Here is a 21,557-nt window from a genome sequence, read left to right on the forward strand (position 1 = left end):
TAGATTGGGGCCAGCCTGGGTCTCCGAGAGGCGTGGGAGGATTCGCGGGTGGCGTGAGCCCCTCCGGATTGAGGACGACCCCGCAGGAGGCGTGGGGCTCGCCCAGGCCTACCCAGGATTCCCAAGTCCCTTCTGGAGCCAAGGGCCCGGGATTCCTGGGCGGCTCCGGGGAGCGGGCGGGGCCGGAGGCGGGGCGGCGGCAGGAAGCAGCCGGAGCGGCTCTCGGAGCGGCCTGGGCCCTGCAGAGCCCGGCAGAGCCCGGCCGGCCTCAGGAGTACACGGGGGGCTGCACCAGGACTCTTGTGGAGCGGCGCGCCCCTGAGTGCACGGCGGGGCGCAGGAGGTAGAGACGTGCCAGGGGACGAAAGAGACGTGGGAAGGGTCCCAGGCCCCTCCGGGGAAGACTACGGCGCCAAGCACCGCGGGTGAGAGGAGGGCTGCACCAGCTGAATCCCAGAACTCGCAAGACCCCGAACGGGCGGGGGCGGGGCCTCCGCGGCGCCCCTCCCTCCCCAGCTCTAGGCCCCGCCCCTGCTCCTCCCCGCGCTGGGCCGGGGTCTTCCTCCCGTCCCCGCCCGGGACCCAGCGTCGCGCGCTCCCCCCAGGGTGCCATGGCCTCGCGGCTCTTGCACCGGCTGCGGCACGCCTTGGCCGGCGACGGCCCGGAGGAGGAGGCGGCCGGCCCCGAGGCCGAGCAGTTCCCGGAGAGCTCGGAGCTGGAGGACGACGACGCCGAGGGCCTGTCCTCCCGCCTCAGCGGCACCCTCAGCTTCACCAGCGCCGAGGAAGATGAGGAGGACGACGAGGAGGAGGACGAGGAGGCCGGCCCCGACCCGCTGCCCCCCGGGGACGGGGCGTCGGGAGAAGACGCAGGCGAGTGGGGGAGGATGGAGGCGCGAACCCTGGGGGCCGATTAGGCCTCCACCCAGCCGCGTGCAAGAGAGCTTCAGGAGCATCGGGCGCTCTGAGTTGATCCAGCCGAAACTCCAGCACTTGTTTAAGTGCTCCAGCCACCTCTTGGCTATGTGACCTTGAGAGAGTCACAACACCTCTCTGAGCCAAGTTTTCCCTCTTGTCGGATGGGGGAAATCACTCCCACCCCAGGCTTGTTGCGGGCATTCAATGTACAGTCTGGGATACAAATGGTAATAATGTGCTAGGGATGTTTTGGGGGCGGAGATATTTATTTAGCACCTACTGCCTGCCAGGCATGGTGTTTGGCACCCGGCCCCTCTCTGGCCCTCAGTTTCCATTTATGTCAAATGGTGATAAAGCTTATGTCACCTGTTGGGAGGACGAGCGAGGTCATGGCACGTGGTTTATGTCTACCCTGGCCGTAGGCCCACTGATGTGGCTGACTGGTCGTGTGCTCATACAGAACGGAACCCCCCACCTGATGGGCAGCGGGGCAGTCAGCTCCTGGCACGGCAGTTGCAGGATTTCTGGAAGAAGTCCCGGAACACCCTGGTACCCCAGCGGCTGCTCTTCGAGGTGACCAGTGCCAACGTGGTCAAGGACCCACCCTCCAAGTACGTGGTGAGTGATGGTCCAGGGACCCCTGGGCTGTGAGTCTAGAAGTCTGGCTAAGAGAAAGTAGGGAAGATCCAACTTCCCCTGGGGTCTGGCTGTGTAGTAATAAATGGCTGCCCCATTTTACAGATGAGGAAACTGAGGCCAGAAAGGGATGTAACTTGAGCAAGTCCTCAGGCAGATGACTTAGTTTCTCTGAGGCTGAGTAAAGAAGGGATTATGGACCTGCCTCCTCTCCTGGTTTTGAGACTGAGAGACCTGGTGTGTGTGCCTCCCCTCGCCCCTCCCCCCAGGCCCACAACCCCCAACCCCCAACCCCAGCCCTCTGCCGAGGTTTTGCAAATTGTAGCAAGATGCAAGCTACACGGGAAAGATTATAAGATTATCTGGGTCAGACTTGAGACCCAAGTTGGATTGGTTAGTGGTTAAAAAAAATGAGTTTGGGATCCAGACCTTGATTCAAATCCCACTTATTACCAGTTGTTTAGCCTTGGGTGAGGTGTGTAACCTTGATGACCCTGTTTCCTCACCTGAGCAGTGGGGATAGTGCAGAGGACTGTTAGGTGGAATTCAGTGAGGCAGTGCACAGAACGCCCTTAGCATTGTGCCTGGCATTATGGAGAGCTCAATAAAATGGTAACTAGATCGTTATTACTTAATTTTGGATTGGAAATCTGTGGCATTTAGGGCCTGTTGTGGCCTCCTTCAACCCTGGTGAATCAGTTCTTGAGCACCCACCCTGTTACAGAAGCATCTTGTCCTAAGGGTTAGATATAGAGGATTGAGCTGAAGGACATTGTGGGGAGGGCCTTGGAGTTCCTGTTTTCCTGGCTGTGGAAAGGAGAAACTGACATGGAGAATGAGGTGGGCCGGGTCCTGCTCCCCGCCAGGCCTGAAACGTAGCCTGACCTAGCTAGTCCTGGCAGTAGCAGCTCCCTGCCTCTCACTTCCCTCCTCCTCACCACCCTCCTTTATTTCTGACTCAGCAGGAAGGGGGCCTGGAGCCCTGTCCCACATCTGGGCCTCTCCGCCTCTCTCTGCTGCTGTTAGTAAACAAGGGCCGCGCCCATGGGGTGACTGCTCCAATTTGAGCCAGGATTGATTCTGATGATCGAGTCTTAAGTGGCACAAGTTCTGGCCAGGGGTCATGCACAGGGAGGGGACCCCAAGGAGCCGTTATCACTCCTTTTGCCACTGGGGACCCTAAATGCCAATTTAACTTCTCCTGGGGGTTAAGAGCACAGGCTTTGGAATTCGATCGGCCTGGGTTTGAATCCCAGCTGGGCCATTTACTGGCTAGCTGTGTGATTTGGGCAAGTCTTGGAGCCCTTTGCCCCGGCTTTGAGGCTGCGTCCTCAGCTGTCAAACAGAGGTAGCGACGCTTTATCAAATAGTGGATGAACGTGCCCAGCAGCCTGTGGCACAGGGTGGGTGCTCAGTTAATGGAGCCACTACTATCATTATTCTCTGTTTCGGTGGGACACTAAAGCATCAGATGAAATAATGGAGATAAAATGGTTTTGTTGTCAAAAAGTAAAAATTAAAGCTAGATGAACATAAGGGGTCCTTATAGACCGTGCTTCCTGAAGTGTCTTCCGCAGAAAACTGGCTCCCTAGAATGTTAATAACTGTTCTTTAAAAAAAGGAGGTTTTGCAGTCAGTATGTTTTGGGAAAGCAGAGTTGAACGAGAGTAAAATAAGTTTCTCTATTGTTTAACTTTTTAATCCTTAATATTAATGTACGCTGTGAATCTTCGAGAGGATAGAGCAGGCAAACCTAATTGACCAGGGAGGCTATAATATTGGCAGTTTCACAGGAGAAATTCAAGAGAAGAATCTGGGTTTGGTGTTAGTATGCCTTTAACATCTAACACTTGCTAATCCCCCTTTTAAACCTGTTGGTTCAGCATTATTATAGATTAATTCATATCCGGGTTCTCAGACCTGGGAGGAAGCTCACTGGTCACTGTGGGCAGTGTTTCCCAAACCTCAATCATTCCAGTACCAGCGTCACAGTTCTTGTCCTATCCAAATGCTACTTGTACCATTCTTTGCTTAACATTTTTCTTTAAATAGACCTAGTTTTCAAAAATAAGTTTAAAAGATAACTTTATAGCACTACTGTATGTGGAAAGCCTTACTTGCCATAAAGAGAAGATAACCATAAAATTAAAAGCCGTGCAGCGAACCAGTGTCATTCAACCCTGCGTACAGGCTGTTGCCTGAAGACCCTGACCCGAGATTCGCTCTCTGGCTCTTTTCTAAAAATGGAGCTGAGAAGTGTTAGAAGTGCTTTTTTAGAACCAAACAGAGAGCTTCTCAACTTGTACTCAGAAAGATTCAAAGGGAATCAGCGGGACTCACCTCCTGCCTCTGATTCAGTGTTGTTTACTCTAGTACTTACCACCCAAAAATCTCGGGTACCAACATTTCTACACGGCCCAGACTTGAGTAAACACTGATCCGGGCCAACACTTCATTCACTAGAGTGGGAGTGACCCAAGACAGGGACTGCCTTGCCTGACTTGCCTGATGTCACACAGTGAGGGAGTAGCTGGCCTGGGGTTAGAGCTTGAGTCCCAGTCCAATGCACTTTTCACAATGATCGCTACTAGGGCTGTCTGCAGACCTGCCCTCCAGGTCTGGAATGGGATAACCTGGCTGGGGATGTGGGAGCTCTGCATCCAGAGTGGAACAAAGCTCCAAGCTAGTCCTAAAGGTTGGCTCAGAAGCCCAAGAGATCAGCCTGGGGGGGCTTCCAGAAGGGCTGTCAGAAGAGCTAACTGCCCTGTGGGAAGGGGGTACTTCCTAGAAGGGGCAAAAGGGGCAGCAGCTGCGGGCACTGAAGCTCATCTCTGTCTTTCTCTCCCTTGCTGCCTTGGGCCTGGGTCATTTCAGACGAGCCTCAGGTAAGATGGGACTGGGCTCCCTAGCTGCTGTCCCAGCAGCTCCCACCCCCCGAGCCCAGCCTCAGGGGTGAAGGGAAGAGGTGCGGGAACAGAGCTGGAAGTGTGGGTGTGGGGAGGCAAGGGGCCCATGGACAACTTGCACCTGCTCTCACCCCCACCCTCCCTACAGCTCTACACCCTCGCCGTGATGGGTCCAGGGCCACCTGATCACCAGCCAGCCCAGATCTCTCGCCGCTACTCGGACTTTGAGCGGTTGCACCGAAACCTGCAGCGGCACTTCCGGGGCCCCATGGCTGCCATCTCCTTCCCCCGTAAGCGCCTGCGCCGGAATTTCACTGCAGAGACCATTGCCCGCCGCAGCCGGGCCTTCGAGCAGTTTTTGGGCCACCTGCAGGCAGTGCCCGAACTGCGCCACGCCCCAGACCTGCAGGACTTCTTCGTGTTGCCCGAGCTGCGGCGGGCACAGAGCCTCACCTGCACTGGCCTCTATCGCGAGGCTCTGGCACTCTGGGCCAATGCCTGGCAGCTGCAGGCCCAGCTGGGCAGCCCCTCTGGCCCAGACCGCCGTCTGCTGACCCTGGCTGGGCTGGCTGTGTGCCACCAGGAGCTGGAGGACCCTGGGGAGGCCCGGGCGTGCTGTGAGAGGGCCCTACAGCTGCTGGGAGACAAGAGCCCCCACCCTTTGTTGGCACCCTTTCTGGAGGCCCATGTCCGGCTCTCCTGGCGCCTGGGCCTGGACAAACGCCATTCGGAGGCCCGGCTCCAGGCCCTGCAGGAGGCAGGCCTGACCCCCACACCACCCCCTAGTCTCAAAGAATTGCTTATCAAGGAGGTACTGGACTAACCTTGCCTAGACTTAACGCCACTGGGGGAAGAGGCGCTGCCGTAGGATGTGTGTGTTGGGGGGTGCTGATGAGGAAATGGGCAGCAGTTGGGAGGCTGTAGGGGGTGCTGGAAACCCCTAGAAGTTCCCCAGAGATTTTGTAGCAGACCAAGGAAGCACGGTTCTTCTGTTGAGCTGGACTCAGGACAAGCTTTGGCTGGGGATGCCAGGGATGGTGCAGGGAAGAAGTCTGCTGCAGCCACTCCAGCTATGAACAGGTGGGGGCTGTGCCCAGGTCAAAGTCAGTGGTCCCTTCTCCATGGGCCTCCAAGCCAGCGAGGTGGCCTTGCTGAAGGGCTAGGGACTCTGCCTCTGGAGTCCTGGTGTTGATGGCTGGAGGGAGGGCTGCAGTTCTGGCCCAAGGGAATTAAAGGCCAGCAGCTCCAGTGGTATCGGTCTCTTTATTAGATGTAAGGGACAGAAGGCCCAGCCCTCGACTGTAACTCCTGCTTCAGGAGTTGAGGGAGAAGTGAGATCCTTGAAGCCCCAGGCCAAGCTGGTGCCTCTGGCTACAGCTTGCTCTTTGAGACCCGAGGGTTCACTCGGATCACGCCCTCCTGGGCACAGGACACTGCCAGGACCCCGTCCCGACGCCACAGCCGCCCTTGGACCAGCCCCCGAGAGCCACCTGTGGATGAGAAGGATTAAAATGGCCTCTCTCCTTCAGCACAGCCAAGCACACTCCTTGACAAGGGCCCAGCCCAGATTGGGCCGCCTGCTACAAGGGCCCACTGAGTGCTATAGTCACTCCAAATCTCCACACGCCCTGTTATAAACCTATTATGGTCAGTCACTGGGGGGTAGCTCCTCCCTTGGGAACCTCACTTGACAGTTTAAAAGCACTTTCACATATCCCCTGGCTTCCTCAAAAAGATCACATTGGGAGGAGTTCTGACCACAGGCTCCGTCAGTAGCTTGGCTCGGCAGATGTGCCCCAACTCTGGCCACTTGTATTAGGAAACCCTTCAGTTCCTCTTATAGTAAATCAAACCAGGCCCTCAAAGCTGGTAATTCATTAACAACACCCTTCCCTTCCCCGACCCCAAGGGGACAGAGGGGCTCAGTGGGGAGGAAAGGGGCCATGAGGTCTGGCCACCCCTCCCTCCCACCTGGAGACTCCGTCTCCCAGCTAGCCTCGGGCCTGAGTCTGATGGTGATGAAGGGAGCCCTGGTTGCCCTTACACATAGGAGGGCTCGCTTAGTTCTCACAGTAGCCAGGTGAAGCAGGCATTGTCATCTCGTTTTCCAGATGATGACACTGAAGGCCAGAGAGGCTCAGGAACTTGGCCTTAAGGATCAGGCCAAACTCGAACCCAAGTGTCCTAATTTCAGGGTGGTTGCTCCTGTGCTGTGATGTTATTGGTGTTTGAGAGTCCCCTTCCCTGAGTCCCTTAAGTGTTGTGCCTGTTTTACAAAGCAAGGCTTTTATTCACTGGAAATGTACTTCCTTGGAAAGGAAGCCAGGACTCTGAGACTAGACACTGATGAAGGAGTCTGGGTCTCTCTCTGTCCGCCACCAGGAGTGTCCCAGGTGTGGGGGCCTCAGAGACTGCTCAGTGCCCTGAGCCCCAACCAGCTTAATCGTCAGAATCACTTAGGGAGCTTCTTAAAAATAGTTTCCTGGACCTCATCCAAGACCTGCTGAGTCAGAATCTTGGGAATGAAATCTGACAATCTGTTTTGAAAAAGCTCCCCCAAGTGGCGGTCTGATGGGCCACCAGGTTTGGATACCACTGTTCTAATGTGACCCTGTTTGCTTAGATGGGGAAACTGAAGCTCAGAGAGGAGATGGGACTTGCCGAAGATCATACAGAGAATCTGAAGTGGGTCTATGAGATAAAGTAAATCATATTCCCAGCATGTTATAGAAATTAAGAGCTGAGCAGGTGTCCTGTCCTCGAACCTCTCACTGTCATTTTGAAGACAAGGATGCCAAAGCCTAGGGGGCAGGAGAGCAAATGACCTGTGTAGTGCCCCACAGGAAGTGGATGGGCTCCCTGCCACCCCAAGGTCAGTGCCCTTGTCCCACGTAGCCCCACACTCACCAGCCCAGGGGCTCTCGCACTCATAGAGCATCCAGTGGTCAGCTCGGAAGGGGGCGTGGAACCACATGGAGTGGTCCAAGGAGACCATGAAGCGCACCTTATGCTGCCACCGGTGGGGCAGCGCTGCTGTGCCCAGGAAGGCATAGTCCGAGATATAGGCGGCCACGCAGCAGTGCATCTTGATGTCGCCCTCCCCTGCAATAGGGTCCGGCCCCATCAGCCCTGGGCTCCTGGGCTTTACAGCTCAGGACCTGCAGGGAGGTAGGAGAGAAAGGGGCTGCCGTGCACAGATGTGCAGACTGCTCACTAGGCACCTGGCCCAAGGTATGTGTGCGATGGGGGACAAGGGAGGTGGGGCAGGGGAGAGAGAGGACTGAGATCCAGTCTTCACTCCCCAAGTCTCCCACCCCAGACCCTGGAAGTGTCTTCTTCCAATTTGCACAAAGGCCCCTTATGGTTAGCAGTGGACCTGGAGAAGAATTTCAGCAAGCTGCCTTTGCCTTCCCCAGAAAGGGCCTACGTTAGGATTATAGTCATCTCCCCATTCTCCCCATGCAAGGAGCTGAGAGGGCCCTGGTGAGAAGCTGAGCCACGTTCCCCATCAGGCAGATATGGCAACAGGCCCACAGAGGGGAAGTAACATGCCCAAGGCCACACAAGACAAAGGAGGCACAGGCCTACACCCCTGGAGAGTGTTTTCTTCCAGTCCATGGGGTCCTCTTACCAATATAGCCCCGGGCTCGCACCCAGAACATCTGTTTGGGCTCCATGCTCTGCAGCTGGTTCAGGGGCGGTGGGTTCACCGGCTTGATCTCAATGGGCACCTCCCGGGCAGGAATTCGGTTCAGCCCCACTCGGTACTTCTCCTGGAGGTTAGGGTCCCTGAAAGTAAAGGGGAGATGGACTAGGGGAGACGCAGGCAGAGGGGGAGCCTCTCCTCTGAGCTGCCTCTTCTGACCCCCCTCATTCCTCCATAGGGACCCCTGCCTTATCCTCCCCCCGAAGCTCCCCTCCGCTCTGGCAGGCAGGATCCTATGATATTTGAATCTCTTCTTTGCCACTTAGGAGCCATGTTGCCTTTTGCAAGTTAGTAATCTCTGAGCCCATTTTCCCATCTGCAAAATAACCTACCTCATAATAAACACTGTGGAGAGACAAGATAATGCTATTGAAGCCAACACAGCAGTCATAAGGCATACCCTACAATATGCACCGTTCTAAGCATTTCACACACATTAACTCCTCACAACAACCCCTGGGGAACTGCTGTCAGCACCCCCATCTGATAAATGGAATAAGCACAGAGAGTCCAAGTAGCTTGCTCAGGAGGTGGAGGAGGCAGGATTCGGAGCAGGCCTGGCTCCACAGTTTAGACTCTTAACCACTTCACTTTTCTAAACATTCAGGAAACAGGCTGCCCAATGTGGACTGAGTCACCTAAGCCTAAACAATTGAGAAGACTGTGACCCCAGGGGGAGGAGCCCATTTCCAGAGAAGCCCCTTCGCCATGGCAACAACCACCCCTAGCGCTCCTCACTGGTATTTCCATTTTCTCCCTATCCTCTCAAGCACTGTCCGAAAGAACCTCCTGTGATGATGGAACGTTGTGTATCTGTCCACTATAGTAGCCACTAGCCACATGTGGCTATCGAGTGCTTGAAATGTGGCTAGAGTGCCTGAGGAACAGAACTGTTAATTCTATTTAATGTTAATTAATTTAATATAGCCACAGGTGGCTAGTGGCCTCCTTATTGGACAGCACAGTTCTAAATTTAGGGACATGTAAGAACAATGTCTTCCTTTCATCCCAGCAAACATTTTTGGGCTCTAACCCCATACCAGGTTCCACACTTATTCCTCTCTGTCCAGAGTGGTATAACAATTTACTGAGCACCCACTAAGTACCTTATTATCTCTTAGCTCAATCCTCACAGCAGCCTTACGAGGCAGGAATTATGATCAGCCCCATTTTATAACTGAGGGCACAGCTCAGAGTGCAAAAGCAACTTGGCCCAAACTCACACAGCTAGCAGAGACGGAGTCTAGATTTAAGGCAGGCCTTTCCCAGGTTCAAACCCACATCCATCCCATCACACCTGCTGCCTCCCCAGCAAGCAGCACAGACAGGAGCTCTCCTTCTGATGACAGGAGCTGTGGAGTAGGCAGGCAGAAACAACAGTTCCCATTTCTCAGATTAAGAAGCAGGGCTCTGGGGCCTGCCCAGTGGCGCCGCAGTTAAGTTCGCATGTTCTGCTTCTGCGGCTCGGGGTGCGCCAGTTCGGATCCCAGGTGCGGACATGGCAACTCTTGGCAAGCCATACTGTGGCAGGCATCCCACATATAAAGTAGAGGAAGATGGGCATGGATGTTAGCTCAGGGCCAGTCTTCCTCAGCAAAAAGAGGAGAATTAGCAGCAGATGTTAGCTCAGGGTTAATCTTCCTCAAAAAAAAAAAAAAGCAGGGCTCTGAGAGGGTGGGAAGTTGGGCAAAGTCACACAGCAAGTGGGCACTAATGGAGGCACAGCCCTGGCCAGAATCCATGTGTCTGTCCTGTGTCAGGACCTAGAGCTCTTTTCCCTTGCCCCCTGCATTTTTCTAACTTTATTAGCTGTGATCCAAGTAAATATGTTTTACCAGGTGACATTCAAAATATTTAACACACACTAAGGCAAAGGCAGCAAGGCCACAGCTCCGCAGCAGGGACCCTCCCCCCGGCCAGGCATTAACTCCTAGGCTGCTGGATTACGGGCGACCCCAAAGGAGGAGGGGGACCACTCAGGGACTGGGGAGGCCTGGATTTACCAAGAGGTTACAGAAGTATTTCAATACGTTAACAACCAGTAAAGCTGTAACAGCACCTGAACTGGCTGAACCATAAGCCCTGCGTTTCACAGCATGACCCAATACACTTGCACATGCACACATGCCCACGCACACAACTGAAACTAAAGTTTCCCGAAAGGATTCTTACCTTTACTACATCACTACACTTCAATATCTTCTTTTCTAGTCTATATTTTTTAAATGCTGGTCAAGACCAACTAAAGGATCCCGTGACCCACTAACAGGTGACAACTGCAGTTTGAACACTGGCCTGGAGCCTCCGGGTCTCTCACCTTAGATACTGGTCAATGAGGGTCTCGCTGTCAAGAAGCTCTTCCGGTGGAGGCACAGTGGGCATGGAGAACTGGTGCTGCATGGGGCTGGGCTGGGCCTGCTGGAATGACACCTGGCAGATGAAGATGGCCTTGCCATGCTGCACGGCCTTCACGGAGCGCACTGAGAAGCTGGCCCCTGTTCGCGTCCGCTCCACCTGGTACAGCACTGGCACTTTTGGGTCCCCTGCAGTGGGCACAAGGGACACAGTGAGCCCCATAGGCCCAGTCACCATCACACTAGCTGGACAGGCACCTCTGCTACTCATTTTCCATTCGTTTTCTGCTCAGTAGCTACTGACTGAGAGGCCTGCTAAGGGAATAGAGAGAGAACACCAGACCCTGTCATCTAGATGCTCCCAGTGCAGGTGGAGCTTCTCTCTGTCACCAGCACAGAACAGAAGGGACACTGCCAGATTTCCTGCATTCAAATCCTGTCTCCGACACTCACCAGCTGTGTGCCCTTGGGAAAGCCACTTAACCTCTCTGAGCAATTTACTCATCTGTAAAATGAGGACCATCATAGTGTTCATACCTCTCAGGATTTTAATGAGAATTAAATTAGCTCATAGTTGTAAAGTGTTTAGAATAATATCTGGCACATAATAGGTGCTCTATAAGTGTTTGTTAAATAAAATAACTACTCCCAGCTTTTTTTTTTAATTAATACATTGTTTATTTCTGGAATTTTCCATTTAATATTTTCAGACTGTGGTTGACTCCCGGTAACTGAAAGAGCAGAAAGCGAAACCACAGATGGGGGGGGGGACTACTGTACTTAGTTTAACATGTTTATATTAATTGAATGTCTTATAATTAATACTAATTACTGAAATGATGTGAACTCCTTGGCAAATTATGAAAGGCTCTGCACAGACTCTATTTATATAGCTTAGCTAGAAAGACTACAAACATCCTAAAGATGGATCCAGGGTAACGAGCACCCTGATGGCATCAGTGTTTGAGGGTGTGTTCTGTAAGGTGGATGTCACAATAAAGAATCACCTGCACAAACACGACTCGGTTGCTCAGAAGGATGCCTGGACCGCATGCACTTGAACACTCGAAACAATACGGGGGAGGAAATAATTAGCATAAACACACAAAGCAACTGCTGTGAATTACTCTTTTTCTCCTTTTCCGTTCTTTTCTCTTCTCCTGTAAGTTCTTCAGGTCAGTCATCACATTCAAAGACTTACATCCCCACATAATCAAAATGATCACGGCGTGGAACTGCAGCACTGCTGAAAACACTATCCGAATAACATCCCCCTTGAATCCAAATACTGGCCTCCAATTCATTGCTGCCACTTCATTGATATATTCAGCACAACAGACTAAAATTAGGCACAGGAAATGCCCCACCTACAGTTTATACCTCTGGAAGGAGAAACACGTGAGCAGCAGCCAGACCACATGGAAGCCAGGCAGCCCTATGAGCCGCAGCTCGGTCCGGTCTGTCTGCATGATCACAGCAGGAATGCTGGTGGGGAAAGAGCTGACTGAGAAGGCGGACAGCATTGTCTCCGGAAAGGGCCACCTCCTCCCCACTGCCACCCAGTCATCCCTACCCCACCCTGATGCCTTTTTTTTTTTTTTGAGAACAAGCAAAGGCTATTCAAAGTTTAGTATTGCAAGGGAGTCAGCCATCATCACTTATAGTTGGCAGAGACTCAAAGGCATACAGAGGAATGGGAAAGCTTTATAGCAAAAAAAGGTTTCTTTCTTTTCTTTTTTTTGGTGAGGAAGATTGGCCCTGAGCTAACATCTATACCAATCCTCCTCTATTTTGTATGTGGGACGCTGCCACAGCATGGCTTGATGAGTGGTATGTAGGTCCGTGCCTGGGATCTGAACCTGCAAACCCCAGCCCAGTGAAGCAGAATGCACAAACTTAACCACTACGCCACCAGGCAGCCCCAAAAAAGAGGTTTCAGGGGCCAGCCCGGTGGCATAGCAGTTAAGTGTGCATATTCCACTTCAGCAGCCCAGGGTTCGCCACTTCAGATCCAAGGTGCGGACATGGCACTGCTCAGCAAGCCATGTTGTGCCAGGCATCCCACATATAAAGTAGAGGAAGATGGGCACGGATGTGACCTCAGGGCCAGTCTTTCTCAGCAAAAAGAGGAGGACTGGCAGCCACGGTTAGCTTAGGGCTAATCTTCCTCAAAAAATAAAGAGGTTGCAGGTGTGCCGTGATTGTAGGCTGGTGGCATGGGGAGTTGTAGGCAGGCTAACTAGAAGCAGGGTGTCCCGTGTAATTGGTTAGGTGTGCATGTTTGGCTTTCCCCAGTTGGTCTTAAGTTGGAAACATAAACAAAATTAGGGAAGCTGTCAGTTATTCCTCAAGTCCTGGCTCTTTGGGGCTGACTGTTACAGGGGCTATAGTTTGGCTTTCTGGAGTGGTTGCTAGACATGGTGGTCTGACTTTCCACAAGTGTGACTTGTAGACAGTAGGTTGGCTTCCTGTGCTGGTTGTACCAACAGGGATCGGAATTCTGTTTTTCTATATGGCCTGGCCATTGTCTGTTTGAATATTCATTCTCTCTCAGGAAAAGCCTGCTGTCGATCAGTCACTTCATCCTTGCTGCAAGCGGAAGTCACTTGGCCCTTCTCTTCTGGGCTTCTGCGCTCCCAATACAGGATGAAGGCATTGGCCCTGGAGGGGCCTATCAGCCTCGACAAGCAGGCGGGGAGGGTTTTTAGGCAAGAGAGTCTCCCTGGTGTCCTTGAGGTCCTTCAGTGTCTCTCTGAGTCTGGCTGACCTTAGGGAACCGTGAAACCTAGGCGGTGAGAGTCGGGGATGATTTTCAACTTTCAGACGAAAGTGGAAGGCCTAGAGAAGTGCTGCTTCCTGCGCCCGGATCCAAATGGGGAGCCACCCAGGCACCAGGGGCTCATTCACCGGCAATCAACATCACTGTGAAGCCCTGAAGCCGGGCTGCTTGGTGCAGTGGTCTGTCATCTGGCATTGCCAACGGGGACCTTTAACCGAATGGGGACAAAGGTCAAAGGCCTTTGAGAAAGGCTTCCCAAGAGTTCAGACACCGGAAATAGCTACACGTGCAGTCTGATTTCAGGAACTGGGAAGGAAGCCTCCCTTTCCTCAGAAAGAACTTAAAAAAACCACACAGTAGCTTTCACGCAACTCTTGGGCTGCAACTAAAATGTACTTTCAGTCTAGTGACTTACCCGCCAGCATGAATGAGTTCCAGACCTAGTCTTGCAGGCCCTGGAGGATGTTGAAGGAAGGGGGTGAGGGTGAGGAAGTGAGTGCTAGGACCAGGCAGCATTCGTTACTGAGGCCTCTTTTCTCACGTTGGTCTCACAATAACTAAGCAAAGTGGGTCTTATGCCATAGTACAGATGAGGAAACTGATGCCATAAATAACAATTTTTTGGAATCCAGCCAAACCCATTTGTTTACATAATGTCTATTGTTGCTTTTGCCCACAAAATCTAAAATATTTACTATCTGGCCCTTTACAGAATAATGTTTGCTGACTCCTCTCTAGATTCTCCACGCTCTAAACCTATACCAAGACAGATGACTCCTGTACCACATTCTTCTACCTCTCTACAGAAATACTTCCCCCAAAACCCCCCAAACATGGGGCCACCCGGCACAGTGGTTAACTGCGCACATTCCACTTCAGTGGCCTGGGGTTCACTGGTGCGGATCCCGGGTGCGGACATGGCACTGCTTGTCAAGCCATGCTGTGGTAGGCGTCCCACATAAAATAGAGGAAGATGGGCACAGGTTTTAGCTCAGGGCCAGTCTTCCTCAGCAAAAAGGGGAGGATTGGTGGCAGATGTTAGCTCAGGGCTAATATTCCTCAAAAAAAAAAAAAAAAAAACCAAACTGACCTACATTCTATTCTGGGCTTTTAGAAAAAGAAGTGATACGCTAAATGGCCAAGGACCAACACCTGCCTCACCCCAGAATCTTTTATTTAAAAATACCATTGGAACAGCATTGCTGATTATATTTGAAATACCCAGTGGAGGGTCACATCACCAACTGGTAAGAGAGCTTCCCTTATTGCCTTGCTGCCAGGACAGGTACCTGAAGGTTACTGTAAATATTAAATAAGAACATGATTACCCTCGGACCTTGTTCCCAACAGACACAGATGAAAAGAAGTTAATCTTGTTAGTTTGCTGTTTTCTCGTTTAACCTGAGGGGTGACTCAAGGGTCACAAGGATTTATGAGCTTGTTTTGCAGAAGAAAAAGAATGTGTTTAAGGAAGTTATGATCACCAGATAACCAGCCCCCAGCTGGCGGCCCAGAAGTCTCATTGCCCAAGGGCTTATCTGGAGTGAAAGGAACATGGACTTCCCCTTTTTTTCTCAGAAACTGATCCTCCCAAGCCCTTTAGCTCTATAAAAACCCACTGCTTTCTTCTTTTGTTAAGGTGGATTTGAGAGTACCTATCCTCTCACCTTCTTGTTTTGGCCAATTGAAATAAACCTTTCTCCATCTCCAAGCACCTATGTCTCAGTGCCTGGCCTACTGAGCATCAGGCACATGAACTTGAGATTAAGAGGCTGGTATCAAGCTCAGAATTAACTTTTGTATAAAACTGCAACGATATGCCTTAGCCTAGTTTTTTGACACAATCATTTCCCCAAAAATCCCCTGTTACTACTAGCCTCTTGTTCCTTCACTTTTATTTTAATAGTCCTATAATAGCTGCCAATTATTTTAAGCTGTCTTGCAGCCTTTCAAGAAGCAGGTAGAGACACAAATAATTGATGATTATTTTGAAATAGCAGCATGGACATGGCTCATTTCATGCTCCCCTGGATGGAGAATTTCCAAGGAAGAGGATCCTTCCTCCAGAGCCTGGGGTGGGCGCTGTCAAAACTGACTTCAGTGGAGCCATTTTAAAATGGAGTTGGAGCTGCCTTTCCTGAGAAACTGCCTGCAGCCTAGAACCTTAGACTGAACGAAACCTTTGGATGGGGCCAAAATGATAAGTGTTTTACAAGCAATTGTTTGAGAAGTCAGCAGGAGAATGGACATCCCAAATCACAAAGACTGAGGATTGTGGACTTTCTGAAGATAGTCAGTAGTCAAAATAGCCAGGACTAGCTCTCTGTCTCAACTCCAATTAAAATTCTTTGTAATACAACCTCCTTTCTTTGCCTTTAAAAGCCCCTGACTTGGGGCGAGCCCGGTGGCGCAGCAGTTAAGTTTGCATGTTCCGGTGGCCCGGGGTTCGCTGGTAGGCACCCCACATGTAAAGTAGAGGAAGATGGGCACGGATGTTAGCTCGGGGCCAGTCTTCTTCAGCAAAAAAGAGGAGGATTGGCAGCAGATGTTAGCTCAGGGCTAGTCCCTCGGGGCTAGTCTTCCTCAAAAAAATCCAAACAACAACAACAACAACAAAGTAGCTCTTAAAAAAAAATAAAAGCCCCTGCCTTTTACCCCCCAGTGGGACAATATTTGGGTTTCTACCTGAATCTGTGCTCCCCAAATTGCAATCCTTTGATCTCAAATAAACGCTTTACCTCTTAGACTGGTTTCTGTTTTTCTAGGTTGACATACGGTGTCAAAGCAGGACCTGCGGGCTGGCCCTGCAGCCCAGTGGTTAAGTTCACGCGCTCGGCTTTGGCGGCCCAGTTCGGCGCCGAACCAGCAGCCGGTTTGGATCCAGGGCGCGGACATGGCACCGCTCATCAAGCCATGTTGAGGCAGTGTCCCACACAGCACAGCCAGAGGCACTCACAACTAGAATATACAACTATGTACTGGGGTGCTTTGGGAAGAATAATAATAAAAAAAAGATTGGCATCAGTTGTTAGCTCAGGTGCCAATCTTTAGGAGAAAAAAAAAAAAAGCAGGACCTGAAGTGATCTCACCTTTGAGGACTGGCCTCCCCTGGGAATGGCTCCAGTACCAAAACATGTGCCCTTGTGTGCTCACCACGTGCACGTACCACCAGCTCCTCCAGTCAGGAGTCCTCTCAGGTTCTGACCTCCCTCCCTCTTGGTTGAGGTCTTTGCCCTTCTTTGGGCTTCTGGGGGAAATACCCAATCTGGGGTAAATTAACCACAACACAATTGTCTCCACGTGGGCACATGGCTACTGCCGTCTGGCAGGGTTGCTCTATGTGAGCCGGCTACAGCTGTTGCTGTCTGAGGGTTTATCCCCTGTCTGTGAGTACTCAGATTCTGTCTTTTGTGCTGTTTGTCCAAACAGCTGTAGACAGTGGGTCAGAAGCACAGTTAACAACCGGAGGCTGGCTACTGGTGTCTCTTTGGCTGGCTGTGGTTTAATAGGGGAATTCATCTTGTAAAAGTTCCTGAGAACTTCCTCCCTCAGGAACTCCAGCTGGGTTTATATTTAAGAACTATGGTCCAACCTCTTGTAAAATTTTGACATGTAGATATTTTTGTTAAGAAAGTAAATTTGTCCTGGGGCTGGCCCCGTGGCCGAGTGGTTAAGTTCGTGCGCTCCGCTGCAGGCGGCCCAGTGTTTCGTTGGTTCGAATCCTGGGCGCGGACATGGCACTGCTCGTCAGACCACGCTGAGGCAGCGTCCCACATGCCACAACTAGAGGGACCCACAGCGAAGAATATGCAACTATGTACTGGGGGGCTTTGGGGAGAAAAAGGAAAAAAAATAAAATCTTTAAAAAAAAAAAAAAAGAAAGTAAGTAAATTTGTCCTAAAGTAAAAAACTGGTTATGAGAAAGAAGAAAGGACAAATTCTAAATGTAACAAGAAAGTCATAGAAAAGGAACCCTGAGAAAAGAATTTTGTGCATGGTGAAAGTGGCTAAGATTGGAATAAATTTAATTAAGTAAATGAGTCTTTTTTTTTTAAAGATTGACACCTGAGCTAACATCTGTTGCCAATCTTTTCTTTCTTTCTTTCTACTTCTTCTCCCCAAAGCCTCCCAGTGCACAGCTGTATATTCTAGTTGTGAGTGCCTCTGCTTGTGCTGTGTGGGATGCCGCCACAACATGACCCAATGAGCAGTGCTATGTCCACACCCTGGATCCGAACCAGCAAAACCCTGGGCCGCCAAAGCCTTTAAAAGCTCCTGACTTTTACTCCCTAGTGAGACACCATTTGGGTTTTCTACCTGTGCAATTCTGTGATCCCAGATAAACATTTTGCCTCTTAAACTGGTTTCTGTATTTGTACGTTGACAGGTACCCTCTCAGCTCTCCCATGGCTTGGAATTATCTCCCAAGAGTGAAAAAGAAAAGCACATGGGGCCAGCCCTGGGGCCAAGTGGTTACGTTGCACGCACCACTTTGGCAGCCTGGGGTTTCGCCGGTTCAGATCCTGGGCGCGGATGCGGCACCGCTCATCAGGCCATGCTGAGGTAGCATCCCACATAGCACAACCAGAGGCACTCACAACTAGGATATACAACTATGTGCTGGGAGACTTTGAGGAGAAGGAGGGAAAAAAAAATTGGCAACAGATGTTAGTTCAGATGCCAATCTTTAAAAAAAAGAAAGAAAGAAAGAAATGCACAGAAGGAGGAAAGAGTATGAAGCTTGGAGACACACAAACTCAAGTTGCAATCCCAGCTCTGCCTCCCTGAGCACTGTGGGAGCTGGTTACGGAACCTCTTCAGGTCCTAGTTTCCTTACAGGTAGAATGGGGGCAGGGATGCACTCCCCTCATGCTTACTTAAGAGGACTAAACAAGATAATGTACGGGGCTGTGCTCTGTATCATGCACATTGTAATTATTCTCATAAGTTCATCATCAAAAAATGATAGTTATAGGGCCGGCCTGGTGGTGCAGCGGTTAAGTTCGCACGTTCCACTTCTCGGTGGCCCAGGGTTCACCGGTTCGGATCCCGGGTGCGGACATGGCACTGCTTGGCATGCCATGCTGTGGTAGGCGTCCCATATATAAAGTAAAGGAGGAAGGGCACAGATGTTAGCTCAGGGCCAGTCTTCCTCAGCAAAAAGAGGAGGATTGGGAGTAGTTAGCTCAGGGCTAATCTTCCTCAAAAAAAAAGAAAAGAAAATGATAGTTATCATTTATCGAAAACCAGCAACACTCCAGCCCTGCACTAGATACTTAACCTGCAAAGACTCACAGAATTCTTTCAGAAACAACATAAAGAAACCAATTCAGAGGGATCAGGTAATGCCCCTACCCCCACAAAACAAAACAAAATTGTCTCACTAGGCTAGAAAGTTTACAATATCAAAAGACCAGCACTGAGGCCAGCCTGGTGGCATAGTGGTTAGGTTCGCTCTGCTTTGGCAGCCCGGGGTTCATGGCCCAGATCCTGGGCATGGACCTACGCAGCACTCATCAAGCCATACTGTGACGGCATCCCACATACAAAAAAATAAGATTGGCACAGATGTTAGCTCAGGGCCAATCTTCCTCACCAAAAAACAAACAAACAAAAAGGCCAGCACTTTATGAGCTTCCAACCACGCTGAAGAAATAACGGGCACATTTGCATCCAACTAGCAGAAAGGCAGGAAGGAGGCTGGGCCCACGGCAAGTATTCAAATACTTTATAGCAGTGACTGTCAGGGAGCGCCAGGCAATAAAAAGACCCCGGTGGGGGCGAGGGGGGGGAATGTAGTAGGAAAAGGTATATTTACTATCATAACTATTTTAGATTTGTAAAATGAAGGGGGAAACCCCACTATTCTTTTCTTAATACAAATCACACATGGTAAAGTTCCATAAATTCTTCAGAGTTCATGGGACTATGCAGAAGACAGGGACTCAAAATTGGGGGCATCTGCCTTAGGAGAGGAAGGGAGGGAAAGCCAGGGAGATTTTTATGTTTCTCAAAAGACAGCATGGGTTTTAAAAGACTACTCTCTCCTTTATCGATCCTGGAGCTGTAAGCAGCTGTAGAAGTCGTCTCATTAAAATACCCTTGGTCCCGCCTCTCCTCCATTTATCAGGTGAGATGAACCAAGTCTCAGAGAGCGGAGGCGACCTCACTCAAGGTCATATGGCAAATGAGCCTCACAGCCTAAACTAGACCCAAGATCTCTTGATTCTCAGGCTGATGCTCTGTTCTCCGAGCCAAACTGCCTCCCTCCAAACTCCTGGCAGAGGTTACAGCATCCTTCTGAGGATCCAGCACAGTACTTGGCAGCAGGTGTGTAAGGAATGAAGACCCCACAGGGAATAGTTAAGCCACAAATCTCGTCATCATCAGCCAGATAATGAAATACTCAGTGAGTCTCAGCAGGTGGGAGGAACAAGGCTCTTCTCCACCCCAGGCCTTGTTCCTCTCTAGGCTCCCTAACGGGGAGCAGCTAACTCTTTCTTCTCCCACTCCCCCTCCCCTTCCTCTTCCCTCCCTCTCTCTCCTCAGTCAGCCCCCCAAGGCCAGGAAGAAGCGGCTGCCTGGATCCTGGCTGGGTTCGGGGCAGGGAGGGGGTGGTTTACCTTCCCGTACGAAGTAGCAGTGCAAGGAGTGCATGTGGACATCTTCACTCACGGACTTGGCTGCCGCCACCAGGGCCTGGCCCACGATCTGACCCCCAAACAGCCGCCGGGTTGTGGGTGCCCAGTAATTCCTTCCTCTGTGGGGAGAGGGAGAAAGCAGGAAAGACTTGGGGGCTGGGCCGAATCCTGTGATCATCAATGAGCCTCTTGTGCAGGATCTCTCAACCATATTGAGTTTGGGATCCTTTTGAGAATCTGGTGAAAGCCACGGACCCTTTCCCCAGGCAAATATCCTAACATCATTCTGCATACAACTGCAAGGCCTTCAGGACTGCCCAACTCCTCTGTGGACTTTGGCTAAGGATAATGGAACAATTCCCTTATTTTACACTAAAAGAACAGGGATCAGAGAGGGAAAGCGACTTGAGCAAGGTCACACAGCTTAAACACTGCCACCCTGAGCGGTATCTGGGTCTGTTGACCCCAAGTCCAGTGTTTCTTCCACTGCCCACACCAGAGGAAGGCAGAATCCTCTCAAGACCTTGAGTGGACCAAGATGAACCCAAGAGCTGGGGGTGGGCTGCATTAAGACCTGCCACTTACACCCCTGAACTTCTATAGTCCAGTTCTTCCAAGTACTAGATTTAGAGCTTGAAGGGCCTTCAGAATTCAAGTCTGACCTCCTCAGTGTACAGATGAGGAAACTGAGGCCCCAGAGGTGAAAAGTCTTGCCCAGTGTGTGAGCCCAGTGAAGGCTGAAGAATTTAGGTCTCCAGGTTCCCAGAGCCCAGCCCAGCCCAGAGTTTAGCATTTTTCATAAAATGCGTTGCAAACAGCCCCCCAGGAAGTTATTTGTAATCATCAAGTGGGGGGAAGGGAAGTTAAGGCCTAAAAACAGCTTTCAATAAGCCAGTAGGAGCCCTGGAGGCCAAAACAAATCCCCAGCTGCAGTCAAGAATTTAAGTGGTATGGAGAAGGAAACTTATCGTCGGGCTCAGGCCTCAGAAACCAGACCCCACCAAGTTGTGGTGGGGATGGGGTTTGTAAGAGGATAGTGAATATGCAAGGAGCTGCAGATAAGTTTTAAACCCGATCAGCTGTGTGCCCTTGGACAAATCACTGCCCTTTCTGGGATGGCTCCCCGAGGGCATGACCCCTCAAGGGAGGCTGCTGAGAAGGATATCTCAGGTCACCCCTTTACTGGCCCAGTTTGCCAGCACCTCCTAGGGGTGGGGCTGCGCAGATCCCCGCGCCGAGAGGGAGGAAGCCGGGACAGCTATGTCAAGGACAAGTTCTCTCCCATTCGCGGCAGAGCCTGCATCCCCCGCAGAGCCCATCCTCGTCCAGGGTGCTGTGGGGTTGCGGCAGTCGAGATCAGGAGCCTCGGTCCCAAAAGGGGGGATGCACGCCAGAAGCGGCCGGCTACCTGAAGAGATCCTCGTCCAGCGGCTCGAGGTTGAGCACGCTGGTGACCAGGACGCTGCGGAGGTCCCCGGGGGGATCGCCGCTGCCCTGCCCGTCCTCCGGGGCCTGCGGGGACGACATGTCGATCACTTGCTGCCAGCCCGGGGCACTGCGCTGGACCTGACACGCCTAGACTCATACGGAGCGCGCAGCTTCCGGCAGATTGCCTGA

At 51.5% G+C, this 21,557-nt stretch overlaps 3 protein-coding genes across 6 annotated transcripts; 1 reads left to right on the forward strand and 2 right to left on the reverse strand.

Annotated features, from left to right (window-relative positions):
- Nucleotides 1-167: 167 nt before the first annotated feature.
- Nucleotides 168-5,708, forward strand: SNX21 (sorting nexin family member 21). Of its 3 annotated transcripts, none has more exons than XM_070588432.1 (4): nucleotides 179-462; nucleotides 523-873; nucleotides 1,379-1,536; nucleotides 4,609-5,708. In XM_070588432.1, the coding sequence occupies exons 2-4, from the start codon at nucleotides 612-614 to the stop codon at nucleotides 5,281-5,283; spliced, it is 1,095 nt and encodes a 364-aa protein (XP_070444533.1). In that variant the 5' UTR covers nucleotides 179-462; nucleotides 523-611; the 3' UTR covers nucleotides 5,284-5,708. The 3 variants fall into 3 exon arrangements, with proteins under 3 accessions (XP_008519876.1, XP_070444533.1, XP_008519877.1); XM_008521655.2 differs by having other exon boundaries at nucleotides 181-425; nucleotides 606-873; XM_008521654.2 differs by having other exon boundaries at nucleotides 168-873.
- On the reverse strand, nucleotides 5,705-21,546 carry ACOT8 (acyl-CoA thioesterase 8). 2 transcript variants are annotated; one of them, XM_008521658.2, is made up of 6 exons: nucleotides 21,349-21,546; nucleotides 19,923-20,059; nucleotides 10,484-10,709; nucleotides 8,092-8,249; nucleotides 7,368-7,562; nucleotides 5,705-5,950 (listed from the first exon to the last, which is right to left on the reverse strand). In XM_008521658.2, the coding sequence occupies exons 1-6, from the start codon at nucleotides 21,465-21,467 to the stop codon at nucleotides 5,832-5,834; spliced, it is 954 nt and encodes a 317-aa protein (XP_008519880.1). In that variant the 5' UTR covers nucleotides 21,468-21,546; the 3' UTR covers nucleotides 5,705-5,831. The 2 variants fall into 2 exon arrangements, with proteins under 2 accessions (XP_008519880.1, XP_008519879.1); XM_008521657.2 differs by lacking the exon at nucleotides 5,705-5,950 and having other exon boundaries at nucleotides 6,062-7,562; nucleotides 21,349-21,485.
- LOC103551927 (transmembrane protein 18-like) lies at nucleotides 11,470-12,186 on the reverse strand. Its single transcript, XM_008521656.2, is given in 1 exon segment — nucleotides 11,470-12,186. A coding segment is annotated over 1 exon segment (432 nt). The 5' UTR covers nucleotides 12,044-12,186; the 3' UTR covers nucleotides 11,470-11,611.
- Nucleotides 21,547-21,557: the final 11 nt, after the last annotated feature.

Source organism: Equus przewalskii, chromosome 21 (assembly GCF_037783145.1).
Source record: "Equus przewalskii isolate Varuska chromosome 21, EquPr2, whole genome shotgun sequence".
NCBI classification, from domain to species: domain Eukaryota; kingdom Metazoa; phylum Chordata; class Mammalia; order Perissodactyla; family Equidae; genus Equus; species Equus przewalskii.